This window comes from Athene noctua, chromosome 14, assembly GCF_965140245.1.
Source record: "Athene noctua chromosome 14, bAthNoc1.hap1.1, whole genome shotgun sequence".
Classification (NCBI taxonomy): Eukaryota; Metazoa; Chordata; class Aves; order Strigiformes; family Strigidae; genus Athene; species Athene noctua.
The window spans coordinates 6,251,526-6,268,527 of NC_134050.1; the positions used below are offsets into that span (position 1 = coordinate 6,251,526).

A 17,002-nucleotide genomic window follows, 5' to 3' on the forward strand; every position below is an offset into this window, starting at 1 on the left:
ATACATTTCAAGCCATTATAGTTTAGGCTGAAAATTAAAATGGATGATTGTTGCAGACCATGCAGATGAAATAAGTTCAAAACAAAATAGTAAACAAACCATATTTGTATACATTTAGAGAACTTGTCTCTTATTGACAATGCTATACAAAGACTATATGCAACTGCAGCAGAAATTCAGAATTGATCCAAAAAGATATTTTGCTAGAAAATTATTTTATCCCCGGAAGGATGAGAGTTTCTTTTCCTTCTTCATGTTCAAGAAGGTGTGTTGAACTCAATCACATCATTTCTCTGTTTCAAATTCTCTCTAAGGAGAGTGAGAATCACAACACAGGAGTTGGAATATGAACATTGAGGGTGAAAATAATATTAATGGGAGAAACTGTTAAACAGTTGGTGGAGGCAGCTTTCTCAGGTTTCCTCTAGAATAAGTTTAAGGCAGAAAAAAGAAAGGAAAAATACCACAAAACTAGAAGTAGTGTAAGAAAGTGTAAGAAAACCAAAGGACTCCGAAGAAGCCACTGAGCAGCAGGTAGCACTAATGCACCACTTGATACAAAAATCTGTAATCTCTCTGACTGAGGATACCAGTTTCATCTCTCCCTCTTAGACTCCGCTTGGCTTGGACAGTGCATAGCTAGCTAGGCCAAGCTTGACCTTCTGGAAAAATGCCGTGTTTGTACTACAGATAAGCTGAGTATGAAACTCACTGTTCCAAGACTTCAAGGAAGCAAAGGCCGAGCTTTTGTTTCTTGTAACAACAGCCTTTTCATATCAAGAAATGTATCAGTGATACTGCAAACGCAGAAATAAAAACAGGCAAAGCACATTTTACTCAGTACTTGTTGAGCTGTATTGTGATATTTCAAGGTACGAGTCTTCCATCATGCTAATTATGTAGAAAAGGAGTCAGAAATATTCCTCTATTGATAGAGGAATACACAAGATGAAAAGAAATTAGCCATGTAGCTCTGCCTATGTTGATCATTTTTATGTCCTGCGGAAAGACTGCACGACAAGAACAGAGGGTAAATGTCCCAGAACCACCATATTAGCACAGTCATTTCTGGTAAAATAAATCAAAGAGGACTTGCAGCTTCTAAAAAAAAGAAAAAGAGGACTTTATGGCAATATATTTCATTAGCTAAGTGACACAATGCTGATTTATTTTTAATGAATGATTCCAGAGTCTGTCAGTGACATACACATCAGAGGCTCATTTCTTGATGGAGACTGTGGATTCATGTTTTCAGTGCTGGAGGTGTGCTTCCTCACCATTAATAGATAGTAGCTTTCTCACCAGTCCCCAGCTTTTGTGCTACAAAGTCCTCCCTGAACTACCAAATTCAGCCAGGGGAAAACTGCATTCTGTGTGACTAAGTTTGCTGCAGTTTGATAAGAAAAAAAGAAAGAAAAAAGCCTTATTGAAAAAAAAAAAAAAATACAGACACCACCCAAATAAATTCCTCTATAATACAACTGTAAGACCACTGCTTCCATGTTAAGAAAATACTGGAAAGCCTGGTCTCAATACCAGTCACTCGCGATAATTTGATTAGTGGAAATTATGCAAATACCAGTTCTGTATACCCGTCCAAACGCTACCTATTACTGTGACTGCCTGATTTCAGGAGATAAAACCATGCCAGAGGACACAGAGTGAGGAACCAGCTCGTGATACATCAGTGCCTACAGGTACAAGAAGCCAACCTAGAACACATCTACATAAAACAGAAGGAACGTCAGCACTTTCAAATGGTGACTCAGGATTGCAAACTGAATGAAATGTCTCCACAATCACATTCTTCCTGTTACTTATGTGAAAACAGTAACAAACGTAGAGCTTAGCTTATCAGTTGTCCGGAGGTGGCGTGAAAGAAACCAAATGGGAAAGGCTGAAAACAAGGAAATCAAAGCTTAAGGTCCAGTTGTTTCCTAGCCTGCGTGGCACAACGCCTCCCAGTTTCTGTGGAAGCTTTCCTATTTGAATGCTCTAAATTATTCATCTTGCAAAAAGTTGTGCTCACATCTATTAATGGTTTCCAAATAATGTGAGACTATCAAAACAACGATACTGTCGCAACAGCACTGATTCAACGTAAAGGCAAAGCTGCGCTCACACAGAGCCCGAGTCGTTTTGGAGGATGGTTGCAGAAGTAATTAATAAATCCTCCAACTTCCACCTATTTTTAGCTAAGCCAAATCTTGACCAAGTTGTCAGATTTTACATATTATACCTGCTTCTGCCATGTTTTTCAAATCCAAAGTTAGTGACAGAAGGGCACAACCTTCTAATGTAGGAGTTGGAGTTTTTAACATGCCACCACCTAAATAATAACTATGCTACATGTCAAACCATAAAAAAAAGGCTTTCAAATTAATATGATAAAAAAATACTTTTAATATTTAAGCAGTTGATACTCTTAACACTCAAATCTGATTATTTTCTTACAAGTACTAACTTGTACCCAAGCAAAATAAATGTATTAAACAGCCCCAAAGCAGTAAAGATGATGAAATTTCTTGTCACATCTTAGCCATTCATTCTGTTCATTGTATGCAGTGTCCAGTTTCTGCAGTAAATGCCATCCGAGTGAATTCTTTGGAGCAGAAAATCCTTTGTTTTCCTTTTCTATTGAGTTTCCAAGTTTTTTTTTCCAAAGATTTGCTAACACATATTGCAGCATTACTAAATAGTTTCTGTACATTCAGGATCCTAATATCGTGATACTGGGAAACACTCATTAACACAGATTCAAAGACAAAAAAAAATATCAAAGGCCCACGTTACTCTCAATAGAATTTGTCTTCAATTTTATCAGATTTCCAAATGCAATGTGTAGCTCATAGAAGCAATTTATATTAAAAGTTTCTTTTTTAAATAAAAAATATATTTGTATGTTCCACCTGCAAAAGGCTGGTAATTAATAAAGGTATTTTGCAAATCCTTATCCCTTTCCTAGGCTACAATTGCAAAGGTATTTATAGTGAAAAAAGTGTTAAGGTCCACAAAAATTCAGTTAACACTGCTGATGAAAGTCCTTGCTAATGGTAATTGTTAACCAATTCTTTTCCTGGAAAATCCATTAACTACTGGTTTTCTAACAGAGCGCTTCTTAATATTTTTGTAAAAAAAAATAAGTTTTAATCAGGAAATGTCCATGTTCTGTCATTAAAGTTTGTAATTTTCGCTATTTGTTTCCACACAAGAAAACCTTCATGAAAGAAGTGTTCAAACTGATTGAGCTTACAGCTCTTCCCGTTACACCTTGCAACATTTAGTTTTAGCTACACACACTGAAATACTGATATCAGGTTTTAGCCCAAGCATACACTACAAGAACACAGCCAAGTTCAAATTCACCTTCAGAATTTCTTGATGGTTCAATCTAAATTGCTTATTGTGTGACTCCACATAAGATTTGACTGTCATTTTTTGTTGGAATTAAAGTGTCAGGAAGGCATAATCAACAACACACCTTTAACTGCAAGAGGAAAACATGAGACGACAGTTGGATTTCACTTTGGAACAAAACACTCAAACCCTTGATTTGATATAAACAGGTCTTCCAAAACCCATTTGGATTTCTTAAGAGAGCTTTGGGCAGTAGCTTTTGTTCACATCTGATCACCATCTTCAGCGTAAAAAGCACATTTGGAGTCGGTTTGGACACTAGAAACTTTGTTAGAGAATAGAGGAAAGGAGTTGACTTGTTGGTAAATAGATATATTGTATGAAAAATATACTATTTGATGAAACTATCTGATAAAAAATTTACAGCCACGTATCAGGTTCATGGCAGTTATTTCTAGTTTTTAAACATTACCACGATCATGTTTTCTAATATTAATTGAGCCTGCAATGAAAGGAAACTTCTAGTCAGGGCTCTACTTGGGTAGTGAGACAACAAGTATCTGCTCTAACTTGTTTAAAAAAAGTCCTAATGCTTTACTAATGAGAGCTGACATGGCAGAACAAGCCTGCAGAACCTTTGACAATTAACTAAAAAGATGGTGTGTTCTTTCACAGGTTCAAACAGCACATTTAGGGCTTTTTTTTCCTACTTTAGAAAAAAAAAAAAAAAAACTGAATAAAAAACCCGTTTGCTCTGCTGTCCTGTGCAACGACAGAGAGAAATAGTCCTACGGCGTCTTCAAATTACACGGCATTATCATCAGAACTATTTTTGGAGGACAGTTTGAACAAAGCTAGCAAGCTAACTTGGAATGTGTGGTAGCTTCGTATTTGTAACATTCATCTGTTTTTTCTGTTTTTCATTTCTCTTATTTTTAAATATCTTCTCAAACAGTGAGAGGGAACATTCCGGTGTATGATTACGTCTCCCTTGCCGTTAAAAATCCGAAGCCTGGTTGGCACCCACGCCTTTGTTTCGCTAGCACACGGCACGTGCGGCACTGAACAGAGGAGCGCTGACAGTGCCAAGTGGTCGCATTCCCAACCTGGTCCTGAAGAAGTCAACATATGTATATATTCACTGTGAGTTGTTCCAGGTTTTAACAAGATCTCAAATCACCACATAAAACTCTTCGAGAAGCACATTGCCACGAGCTTGGCACATCCGAGAGATTCCTTGGTTCTCTCCCTCATCTTTTCAGGGGAAACAGCTAAACTGTTTTTTCCACTCTAAGTCGTTAGTTACAAATTCATTTCTGCAGAGCTATCTGCAAGCATTACTCCAAAGAAATCAGTTTGCATTTCTATAAAAAGCCCATAAAGTAAAAATCTTTCTTTGAAACTCACTTCAACTCCTCCTTTGCAATAGCTGAAGTTGCTTTATAATAATTTTTTTTTTTAACAGAAACTTAATGCTCGAAGTACAGCAATATAAGTAAATGGCCTCTTTATTGCACCAAAAGCTTTCTCTGAACAAGGAGAAACAGTGTAGTTTGTACACCTCCACTTCCTCCACATGACTTCTCGCAAGAGTTTCACTATATGATTCATACAAGACAGTTTTGATGCTCACAGTTGAACTTGCCTGTGGCAATTTTCTACAGGATTAAAAATTATATATGTCTGCATGACAAGTTTGGGGTAAATCCCCCAGCTGAAGAAAACAGGTGTAATTCCGTGAATGAATGGCTGTTCTTAGCTTCACAGCAGCAGGAAACTTTGTCTTTATTGTGCCTACTTTTAAAATTTGAAAGATAAAGGATAACACACTTACCACTCAGAGATCAAAATGTCTCTTCAACTCCAAATACCAGCCTTCTCTTTGGACTTCAAGCATATCCTGATTCCATGTACATTTTCACCATTTTATGAAAAGGTATTACTGAGAGCTTAAAAAATATCTTCCTGTCTAAAAGTAGCAAGTGTTATATTTTATTCTTGCTGAATTACAACCAGTAAGCTTTAGAAGACATGCCAATTTATTAAAATAATTGGAGAAAAAATGAAAAATACACCCACTTTAAAAAAAAAAAAAAAGCCCACAAGCAGCCTCATACAGTTTATGGCTCACCAGCTCCTTCATGGTCTTGGACACGTCAGTCAGGACCTATTTTGCAGAAACGCTAAGTGGACTCATAGCTATGCAAAATGAGAAAAAGCTTGAGAGTTTTACTCTTTTTAATTGAGGTTCTTCAATCTCCTCGCATCTTATTTTTCAAAAGTGACCTAAATAATAGAGAAAATTGCTTATTACTGGAGTCATTCAAATTTACACAGATGGCATACATCAGTTCTTGTGTAGTTTTGTTAACACAAAAAATGCCTAAAAATATCAGCTTCAACCTACCCTCCTTATTTTAGTTTTCTTCACAGAAAGAATATATTAAAAATACATTTTTTCAGACTTTAAACAAAAGGAGAGAATAATAGTTTCGTATTTGTTTGCTTTTTTGAAATAAGATTAAGATAGGAAAGGAAAGCATGAAAGAAATACAAATAATTGACATCAGCCGATTCATGCCGTTGGCACTGGCAGAGAAAGTCACAAAGTGTCTTATTAATGAGAAATAAGTCAGAGGATTAAAAAGAGTGAGGTAAGAAAAGTTAAGAGACTGAAAGTGCCTGAAAGTTAAACAATTGTTTTTGAGAAAGAAACTGAAGATGGATGTTTCAAGTCTGTTATACTTGGTAATAGTTATCACTCCAAAAGTGAGAGGTGTAAAGGAATGAGTGAGAAAACAGATACTAAAAATAAAAAATTGACATGCGATGTGAAGCAAAAAGTCACAAGTGAGATCAAACCAAATCAAAAGTGTTGATGGACAGATGACAAAAGTTACCTTTGTGCAAAGGTCAGGAAAAGAGTTAGGAATTTGAACAGAAAAGTGTTTCAAGTGCTCTGTATTGAATAAATCAAAAAGGAGAGAACACGTTCTGGTCATGAAGAAGAATGAGAGTAGTAGTCCTTGTGAACCTCAAAAATATGAGCTACACAAAGAAAGGAATCAGTTGGTGCCAAAATGTGAATACAAGATTGTGAGTCAAATTCCTAATGGTAGTTAGGATGGCTTTCAGTGAAAATCATATTATGAGTTCTAGGTTTTGGGTTGGGTTTTTCTTCTAGATCCATTTAAGCACAGCTTACACTCATTTTGAACGATCTAAAAGCAGCGGTTTGGGAACTTCTGGCTCAAGCGACTGAACTCTGCATTTGTGAAAGGGAAGACTGATTTTTCTCGAGCTGAGTGCCATTCCTCCTGCAGGACTTCAGTGCTGTTAGTCAGATCAAGTGGTAGGATATCCTTGAGGAGGTACTGGAAACATGACCGACAAGATGCTTTCCCATTCTTTCCTCTGGAATAGCAGATACTGATTGCTGCCAGAAACAGGGTACCAAACAAGGTGGATTCTGACCTGAGTCAGTACAGGAATTCCTGTAAATCCTATGAAGGACAGAAAAACATAACAGTTCCTTCCCAGAGTTCCAAAGTCTTCTGTGTGTTGCTTTTCCCAAAAAAAGCCAAGATGAGAAGTATATGGAGACCAAAATTATAACATTAGGAAACAAGGCTTTCTAAAAATAATAGTGATCACATTTAATTCTACATTAACCAACGTGATTAAGAGAAAGAGTAAAACATGCTAAAAATGCATTGTATTAAAATTTGTGAATTTTGTGGATAAAAAATGTCTATAAATAGGACATCTATTTGTACTTCTTTGAATGGCGCTCGCTGTTTTCTTCCTGAGGTAAGTGAACAAGACAGTAATATATCCTGTGTGAAAAATGTGTACAAAACTGCGTTCTTCCAGAAATGAAGGAAAAATATATAAAAAACCCCACATTTGTTACATCATTTAGTTAAATGAGTCAGCGAACAAGGCCAAGTCTCTCTCAGGAAGAATAAGATGTCAAGATTTGGAATAAACTTCGTTCAACTTAATTTCGATCATCCTTGAATTCTGAAGATTTATGATCTCCTTGGGCTTTTATAAACAAAAAATAAAAAGGTCATATAAATATAGAGACGCAGAGTTCCTTAGTCCCGAATGACTCAATCTTTTGTGTTTTTGACAGATAGAGAATGTATCAGTGCTATCTCAGAATACGCTTGCTATTTTTACTACTGTTTTTTTCCTAAAATAACATTAAGTTCAGTCAACAGAAGCGTGCAGTGAGAATCAGCACCTCATACCAGGCATTCCGCAGTGCCACAACTCAAGCACCGTAGCAAAACTAGGCTTTTTGTTCCATCATCCTCTGTTTTCTCAGAGAGGACTTCCAGAGTCCTTCCATTTTTCAAGACAATGATTTTAAGAAATCCACAGATGAACAGAATTATACTCTTGATCGATGTACATCAGAAACTGCCTTTCCAAAAGACTGGCCGTAACCCAGTCTTGAGTCTATCAAAGTGTCATTGAGTAAAAAAACACATTTTGGCTTGGCAAGGCCCACGGGTCAAGAATCTGTTTTCATTAGTTTTTGTCTCTTTAAAGCTGCACTAACAGGGCTTGCCTCAGTGAGGATCCTGGAAGAGAAAGCGTGCAGACTTTACATGTCTCATTGTTTGGCAAAATACAACCAGACAGTAGGAATCCTGAGCATAAATCCATGACATAACAACATGAAATTTTGATGGCGGTTCACTTAAATAATTCATTAGTTTCCTTCTTCAGGTTCAGCAGAATGTTGTTGGGGTGAAGGAAAGATTGAGTAAACAAATATCCCTACAAGTGTGTTTTCCCTGGATATTTTATAACCTTGCAGAATTGAAAACTTTAGAATGGAAAGAGATATGGGAGCAGCTTTGGAGTGTCAAAAGCAAAATGTTTGGAATATAAGACAAAGATATACCAAGATGAGATGAGGAAAAGCTTGCAGTGTGGACTGACTCCAGTTATTTTAGTGACTTCATGGAATTCTGGTATTTGGTCCTTACTCAACGCCTAGGTAGGGAAAGCACAAATGAGTTTTAACCTCTTAATCACAGTCCCAGTGCCATGTGCCATCAACCTGTTCATTCCTTATCATGGAAGGAAAAGAAAGGAGAAATCAAAGAAATTATGAATAAGAGTATTTAAAGCAACTACTAGGAAAAAGCCTCACAGATAAATGCGAGAGAATTTCCTTTCTAAAGAAGGTACAAGAAAATTATTTTGTTTCAATATATGAAAAAAAAAAAAACCACTGTAGAAATTAGCTTGCACTGTAGAATTCACATAAAACAGTTTTTCTTCAAAAAACATCATCCTGCTCCTTCAAATAAAATTTGCAAAACATATTTTATTACCTTTGTTAGCAACATTCTGAAATAATTATTAGTAGCCAACTACAATATGAGTTTTCATAAAGCACACTGCATTATAGAGAAAACCAAGATTAGCAGCAAAATAAAGTTATTTCTTACTTAAAAGATTTATGATGCATAACGTAATTTAGTATACTGTTTTGAAGCTCTATGTCATTTTATACAGAAGAGAACATATATATTTTAGAAATAGTCATAAATGTTCAATCAAAACATTAAAACAGAAACCTGAGGCCAAATCTCTTTACAAAAAATTTACAGCCAGGGAAGTTTGGCATAATTGTACTGGCTCAAGAGATGGATGTATTTGGATCTAAGTGACTTCACCATGCCCCCCCTCAAAGGCGGGAGCACAACTATGATAAAGATCTAAGTAATTCCTAATACTTCTGTAGAAATAGATAATTCCTAAAGACACTATCTCAGTTCATTATTTTACCAGTAAACCAGTACATTTTAGGATTGAGACTAAGAGGCAGCCAAATTCTTTCTCACCATGTGCTTTTGGAAAAAACACACTTGTCTCTTCCAGCACCACTCAAAACTCTTTCTATTTATAACATTCAGCTGCCTGCACAGATAACTCTGTGTATAATTCTCTCTCTCCCATGATGCCTCTTCTAAATATTACTAAACTTGTGTGTTCAGGAAGTTTTGTTGTTTTTTTTTAAATCAGATTAACTTAGGTCATATTACAATACTGATACAAATATCACAAAGGTCTAGAAAAATCTACTAGAGTTTCTATAAATTTACCATTAAGAGAAACCCAAGTATGAGTTATTTTATCAACGCAGAAAAAAGGAAACCAGTTCTCAGCAATAGCTTATAGACCATGTACAAAACAACTTCATTTGTTTCCTCATTGCATACTGTCGAGACACAGCCATCAGCTCTTATAGTAAAGTCTGTGTTCAAGCATGGAATTCAGCCACATTCTGCATCACCAGAGGAGCATCCTTTACTTACCAAAGTTATTGATACATGGCCATCAGTCCATTCTACTTATAACATTTATGACCTTCAGACTTGTTCTTTTAAAATATGTTGTTATAATGACATAGAGAGACATATTCCCAGACTTAAATTTTTAAGAAACCTGAAATACTTCTGTGACCTCCCCATGCACACTGAGTCATCTTGCATCCTATATTATACCGGAGACCTGCTTGTCAGTTTACACTCGTTATCTAAGGAGAAAATGCTTAAAAGACCCACTTCTAACAATTTAGACACAAATGTTTCCCTGCTGTATTCAGACTTTGCAGATGTAAGATATACTTGTGCTATAGGAAGACTGTTCAGACTTGAGTCTCAGTCCCATTTTTTGATCTTTATTACCAAGTCTGCACTGATCTGTTTTACAAGTATTGATTTCACCTTTCAAATCAGGCAAGTTTTAGTAATATTGGTGAGGGCAGCTTATACTTTATGTAGACATACTTAATCTATTGCTACTGAGGGAATTTGGGAAATGAATTCCACGATTATAAATCATTAGGGTGTCTTTACTCAGAGTTAGTTGACCTACCCGACTCTCAAATTGAAAGTAAATAGCTCATTAGAGGAAGGAATAGCACAGAAGAGAAACCATGCCTCTGGGAAAAATTAAATTTCTATATCCAGCTTAGTTTCCATTTATTGTAGCCATGTGAGGATAGAAGTCATGACCCCCAGGAGCAGAGGTGAATGCCTCAGTACGTTAGGCTTCTCTGCCATCTCCGAATTATTCATTAACTACAGGCTTATTTTGTGTATTATTAATGAAATTTTGGTGCAAAGAGTAGTGCCAAAGAAAGTTCTTCCAGTTGTAGCTCATAGTACGTCTTTAGGCTGAATAGCAAAAAACCTGACTCTTGCCAATACTGAAGTCTCAGCCTGACTGGGGACATACTACAGAGTCCAGCCTCCATTCGCATATGAACAAATACACTTTTCACCTTTTCCCTCCACCTGCAATCACCATATAAGGTGTCCACTTCATTTTCAAAATTGGCGTTTTCAGAACTGGCAGTATTGTACTTACGGTGATTTGGACGTAGTCAAGTCTGCCTCCAAGGTGAAGTTAGAATTAAAGATGTTATCTGTCAAATCATTAAACACTTTCTGCTGCATTGAGGTTAAGAGACTGCTAATAACTTATATTTCTGCTCTACCGCCGAATTAATTACGCTTCTTAGTGGCTTTCAATTAAATGCTGGCTTGACATGGTATAACAAGTAGAAGGATTATTTCTGAATATTGATCTTCCTGACAAGAGTCTCTCAACTGCATCTTGAAATGACAGAAAAATGCATTTCTTGACTTTTTGTTTTACAAGAGAAAATGGAGGGGAGGAGTAGAAAAATAGCACCTAATCTCTGTGCAAAGATTACTTTAAGATTTGTTCACTTCAAGTACAGTTTCAAAAATTACTTTGGTGTAGTTGTTTCAAGTTCTGAATCTGCAATGCACTGCAGCTTCCTACAGAGCTCACTTAAAGGCAAGGGCTTCAGTCGGACTGTAACCAGGAGAAAATTCCCTGTATGTTGTGTTTGCTCCCTTCTTGTTTTTACTCTACAATCCTAAATGCAAGTAATTCAAGCAAATTGGCAGTATGACACAGATTTGTGCCCAAAAGTACAACTTATTCAGTTCCCTGGATATTGTGATGCAACTCTGATTGAAGCGCTTCTCAAAATTTAAATTAAGAGAAAATTTAGCTCAGCAATTAAACTACCTTCTAAAATTTGTAAACAAGAAACACTGATTTAGCAGATTTTTCAATAAGTGGAAGTATTTTGATGTTTCAGGAATGATGGAAATACATTCAGTTAAGGGAGGTACCTATAGGGCTTTGCAATGAAAAAAAAAAAAAAAATCAAGCAAAGACTGTAGATTAATTTGGGTTTCCGCCCAAGTAGAATGCCTCTTAAATATTTCCATTTCAATAAAAGAAATGCTCTTTTATGAAAACAAAGCTCAACCACTGTGCATTCTAGTTTCAATCTGATATCACAAAGTAGATAATTTTATTCCGCTGCGAAGTGACACTCTGATAGAGCTGTGACATGTGCAGTGCGAAAAGTTTTTCAGAGGGGGTGATGTGGCAAGGTGTTTGCACAGGCTGCTGAGGATAACAGCAAGCACTCACAGCTTAGTCTGCTGCTGCCGCTCTTACAACCATCTTGGAAAGGATAAGGGAGGCAGATACTTGTGGGAAATTTCTTAAATTCTTTTCCTTTTCATCACGTTTGTTCTGGTGGAAAATGAGGACAAGCTTTGCTTATCTTTTTGTCTTAATCCCCATGCATTCTGATGGCCAGAAAGGGACTTCATTTTATGTTGGTGAAACTCAAACCACCCCTACAGGCCTTTTAACTCCCAAAGGCTCTTCCACCCCTCAAGCTCTGCAAGGGTAGAAAATTAAAGTTGTTACCTCTGTATATATGCACTTACTACCCTGATGTTCTTGGATACAAAATACTCAACTCTTTAAAGTACTTACCCAGTTACATCATCTTTACCCAATAACTCCCATTTTCCTCTTCCTGAGCATCCTGTTAGCCTAGCTATGGTGTTTGTGCCACGTGGATCAAAGCATTTTGCAGGAATGTGTCCTTAATTTTTCAACCCTTTTTAGTCGCTGAGAGCTCAATGCTTTATTTTGTTCTTTTTATACCCCCTTACAGCATAGGGGTGATTTCTAATACATAAATAGACCAGCAGTAAAAATAACTTCTGAAACAGAGCAACTATTCTCTGGAAAATAACTTCCACATCCCTTCTCCAAAAGACTCATCAGTAAGAGAACCACAAAAAAAAAAAAAAAAAAAAAAAAAAGCAGAAAAAAAAATGTTTCTCTAGTCTTGTACCATTCTACCAAAAATCACAGATTCAAATCCATGACATAGTGCATGTGTCATTTCAGGAGAGTGAGTTCTGTACTCCGACCCCACCACTACCAATTACACTACTAAGACCTTACTTACAGGTATATATTTTAAAAATATATTTTTAAGAAATTTCTTGACGCTTGAACAAGAGTTACTAGGGCAAAGCCATCTCTAAGAACATATTAGAGAATTTATGTGGAGACATGTTTCTGAGTATGATAAATAAAATAAATAAAACAGAGATTATGAGTTAAAGACTGTTATTGTGCATGGAATATTTTCAGTCATTTCCAGACTAACAAGAGATGAAACAGAACAGCGTATATCAGGGATAATAAGGTTTAAATCTGCACAAATATATACAGCTGCAATATTCAGATTAGCTTTGCTTCCTATGAGAAGTCTGAACAGCAAATCCCCCAGGCCCTCTACCCTGGCAAATACAACAGAGATCTGGTCCTGTATTTCTATATTGTGAATAGCCTGTTGCCCATTGGTGAAGATAAACTCCTGTATCTGTGTCACTGGCATTCATGTTATCATATTGTATTAAAAATTCTTCTTTGCACGATAAGTAGCATATAAATCAAAATAAGCCTGATTTTCTTAAAGATTGCTTGGCATCTCTAAAAAACACACCAACCCCACATTATCTGCTGCGTCTACAAGTATCAATGCTCCATTCAAAACTTCACCCAGAATCCAGGTAATCAAAGTGCTGTGGAAACCAACACTCTTCATCAATCTGTTCATGGAGCATTCGTCAAGCAAGCCTGGTTATGGATTTCATCTTTGAAGCAGTGTCTCAGTATTACCCTCCAAGTGATAAACCCCAAAGATTCAGTAACACTCTACATGGAAGAAATCTGTATTCTATACACTGAACGGCAATTTAACAATACTGTTGTTCTTAGTCTAGTGTTATTGTTCTCTGCAGTATGTTCTGAAATATCTACAGATCCTACATAAATATGCTTCAGGATTAGTACTTACCTCAGAACTGAAAGTGGAATGATATACAGAAAACTAAGCTCATTTCTAACAACATTCTTTCTCATCTAGCAAGGGAGATGCAGGAAATTAATTTAACATTTACATACAATAGGTTTGTTTCAAGCAGAAACAAAATTAAGGTATGGTTAACATTTTTCTGTCCCAGCAACATATCCATTTTCCATTCTAAGAACATCAGCCTGTATTTTAGGATACTGCTTTACTTTGTCAGAGTTTTCACTTCACTGTATTTGCACTGTTAGGTGTTATGTTTAAAATTAACACATCAGTACTACAAGAAGAAAAGTTTTTCTTAAGTGATAATCTCTCTATATTGAATTCTTTCATTTATACTTAAAAAAATCATAGTACAAGCACAACATAAGTTTTAAACAGTAAACCTTTCCTAACACAACAGAGTATGTGGACAGCAGATTGAACAGAAGAAAGAGGACATGTTCTTCTCTGTTGCTGCTTTTCTTCAGGTTTACACTGAGTGCTTACGTTTTCATGGCTTAGACTACCATTTGTTGGTGATTTGACTGATTTTAGAGGAGAGTTCTTTAAATCCTCTTTAAAAAACATCAAAAAGCTACAAAAGCATTAAAAGTAGGATTCCCAAGGCTGCAACTGTAGAGGGTGGAGTCCTATGGGGCAGAGGAGCCAACACTAGCAAACCCCAGGGCAGCACCCTGATGTAGGATGCTGATTTCATTGAAGAATTTCATGGTTACTGCCATCTAAAAAAACCCCCTGAATTCTAAGAACAAAATTTCAGTTACTCTGCATAGTTCAAAGTTTTCGTTTTGCCTGTGAAAACAGCATTGTAGAGAAATAATCTACTCATGAAGAAAAAGGGTCCATCATTGTAGTATAACCAACAACTGTTTATTTTTATCAGTAGCCATCACTGAGCAAGTAGAAATTCCTTTTAGGAAATGACACATAAAAGCCAGCTAGGACTTGTTTACACTTTTCCATTCGGACTTCGGCCAACACAGCACTGGAAACTACAAAGAGCTTGCTTAAATACTAGTAAAATAAATATATCAAGGGGAATTTTAGAAGGCAAATGATGAGATTGCATTTGTTTTAAGTTATCATTCATAATCCCCCCCAAATACTCCAAAAATGTATCAGCATTTATGTGATTCTTCCTCTGACGAAAAACTCACAAAAAACTAAAATCTTCTAACTCTGACAAAACATTTGTCAAAGACACTTGCTAGCACTCTTCCTACTTCAGGAATAGTAAACAGTAAAATAGTAAACAAACACCTGCAAGATGCAATTCTTTTAAAAAGAAAATAATATTTTATCAAATGGGAGAATCCCAACAAGGAGATCTGATGTTTTATGATTTCTTTCCTGCAGAACTCTTCAGAGTTCAGTTTATACCATTCATACTATAGTTCCACAAACAATAGGCTGCTCATGCTGAAAGTTCGTTTTACTCTTGATCAACCAGGTAGGCTAGGACAGATTACTTTGATATGTAGGGAACCCAGAAAAACATATCACCTAGCAAAGGCATAAACTCTTTAATGGCACTTCTTTAGGGTAGGAAATATGTTATAGGATTCCAGGGGAACAGACAGACACCTGATTCACAAGCTTGCAAAAACCCGCTAACATAGAAGAGAAAATTTCAGAAGTGCATCTCCTGAGAAAATTTTGTTTTACAAAAGTTAGTGCAGGCTCTGCAGAAAGTAAAAGCAGAAAATTTCTATCAAGGAAAGCACAAGTTACCTGTTTTTCTTGGAAAAGAGTAGATGATGTCATTTCAACTGTGTAAGCATTTTGATGTGCAAGAACTGAATTTATAAGTTAAAAAAATGTTCAAAAAGTTTGTTACGGAGTTAAAAATATCACAGTTTTATTTACATATTCACCTGCTTCAGTCAAGTGACAACTGCAGTCTTGCACTGCAGGGTAGTTGTCCTGTCACAGGATAAAGCATCACTTACATTCAGATATTCTCCACTTGTCTCGTCTGTGCTTTGTTCCAGAAGTCATAAGCAAGTGAAAACACAATCAAAATCAAATTACCCCTTGGGAGTTGTACAAGACAAAATACCTATGTAGTCCACAAGAAATCAGAATAGCCATTCTTAGAAGGTATCTCCTAGATGAATGACCATCCAATACTTTAAAAGGCTTTAAGGACATAACTGAGATTCCACCAATTAACTGCAGATGTGTCTCTTGGGTTATATTTTACAGTCCCAGGCAGCTACACTGTGTATTTTCCATGACTATGAACTTTCAGAGAAATAAAAAGTTTTACAATGCTTATTTAAATGACACTTCTTGGGACCTATTATAGCTATATGCAACACCTGCCACAAAATAATCAGTGAGCCACAGCAGTCAAAAAAAAATATTTCTTACAGCATATGCAGTTCCCTCTTTAATAGCCTGACGTGATAAAAAAATACCACAGAAAAGAGAAGAACCACAGTGCTAAGTACTAAAAAGCAAAGCTTATATGCACGCTTTACAAAGTCTAGTGTCAGAGCAACTACAGGGGCTGCTCTAACTTACACAAAAACTATGTCATCTCCTACAGAACGCTCATCTTCCAGGTAATGCCGAAGTAACAGTCCCCTGGGCTCTTCTTCCAGCAGTGCCTTATGTGCTAGAGTGTTCAGGAGACACTGATTTTTTATTTTTTTTGTAACAGACATATGTTCTACCCTTTATATCTCAAGTAAAAATGACTTCAGATATTGTATGCATGTGACAGTAAAGAATCCTGTGTTTTCCTTATTGGGTCTTACAGTTTACTTGCAACCTGTTACATGAGTAAACAGACACAGACTTGAGGAAATAGTTTATATAAATGCATTCTTACCAGCTGGTGCAGAACGTGAGCAGTGAAGTTGAAAACCATGATAACCGGCACACGATTCACTGAATTTGCCTTCCCTAAAATCTGACTTGGAATCCTTTTTGCTCTCAATCTCATCTGAAGAAAGCTTATCCAGTTCAATTATCACAGCTGACATTGTAAGACAGTCTCAGTGTAACTCAAAATAAAAACAAAGCTGAATAAAGGAAGAAGTCACTTCAAGTTCAGCTTCCCCAAACATGCAGTCCAGGGAAAAATATCTTCCTTTCACACACACACACACACAAAAAAAAAAAAAAAAAAAAAACAAACCACACAGCGTTTCCCCAAACTGTAATAGTGCAAAACGTTTTTAAGTCAATGTCTGAGAAACTGCATTTCCATGAAGCTGTTCTTTCAGCCCTGCAGCATTTGCTAAATATTTGGCAGCTCTTCTCCAAGGTAGAAAACCACCACTTAAAAAAGTTCTTCTGTTCTCGTAGTAACTACAGTCACATGGCACATCTGTGAAACTGCGACAAAACCAGCACGGATAAGTGGAGACATCCGTATGT

At 36.4% G+C, this 17,002-nt stretch overlaps 1 protein-coding gene across 1 annotated transcript in view; it reads right to left on the minus strand.

Annotated features, from left to right (window-relative positions):
• The window catches only part of ANO3 (anoctamin 3), a 204,668-nt gene extending 187,930 nt beyond the window's left edge, over positions 1-16,738 (minus strand). The window contains exon 1 of the mRNA XM_074917955.1: positions 16,452-16,738. Coding sequence (XP_074774056.1) covers positions 16,452-16,605 — 154 coding nt within the window. The 5' untranslated portion in view covers positions 16,606-16,738. The remainder of the gene's footprint in view (positions 1-16,451) is intronic.
• Positions 16,739-17,002: the final 264 nt, after the last annotated feature.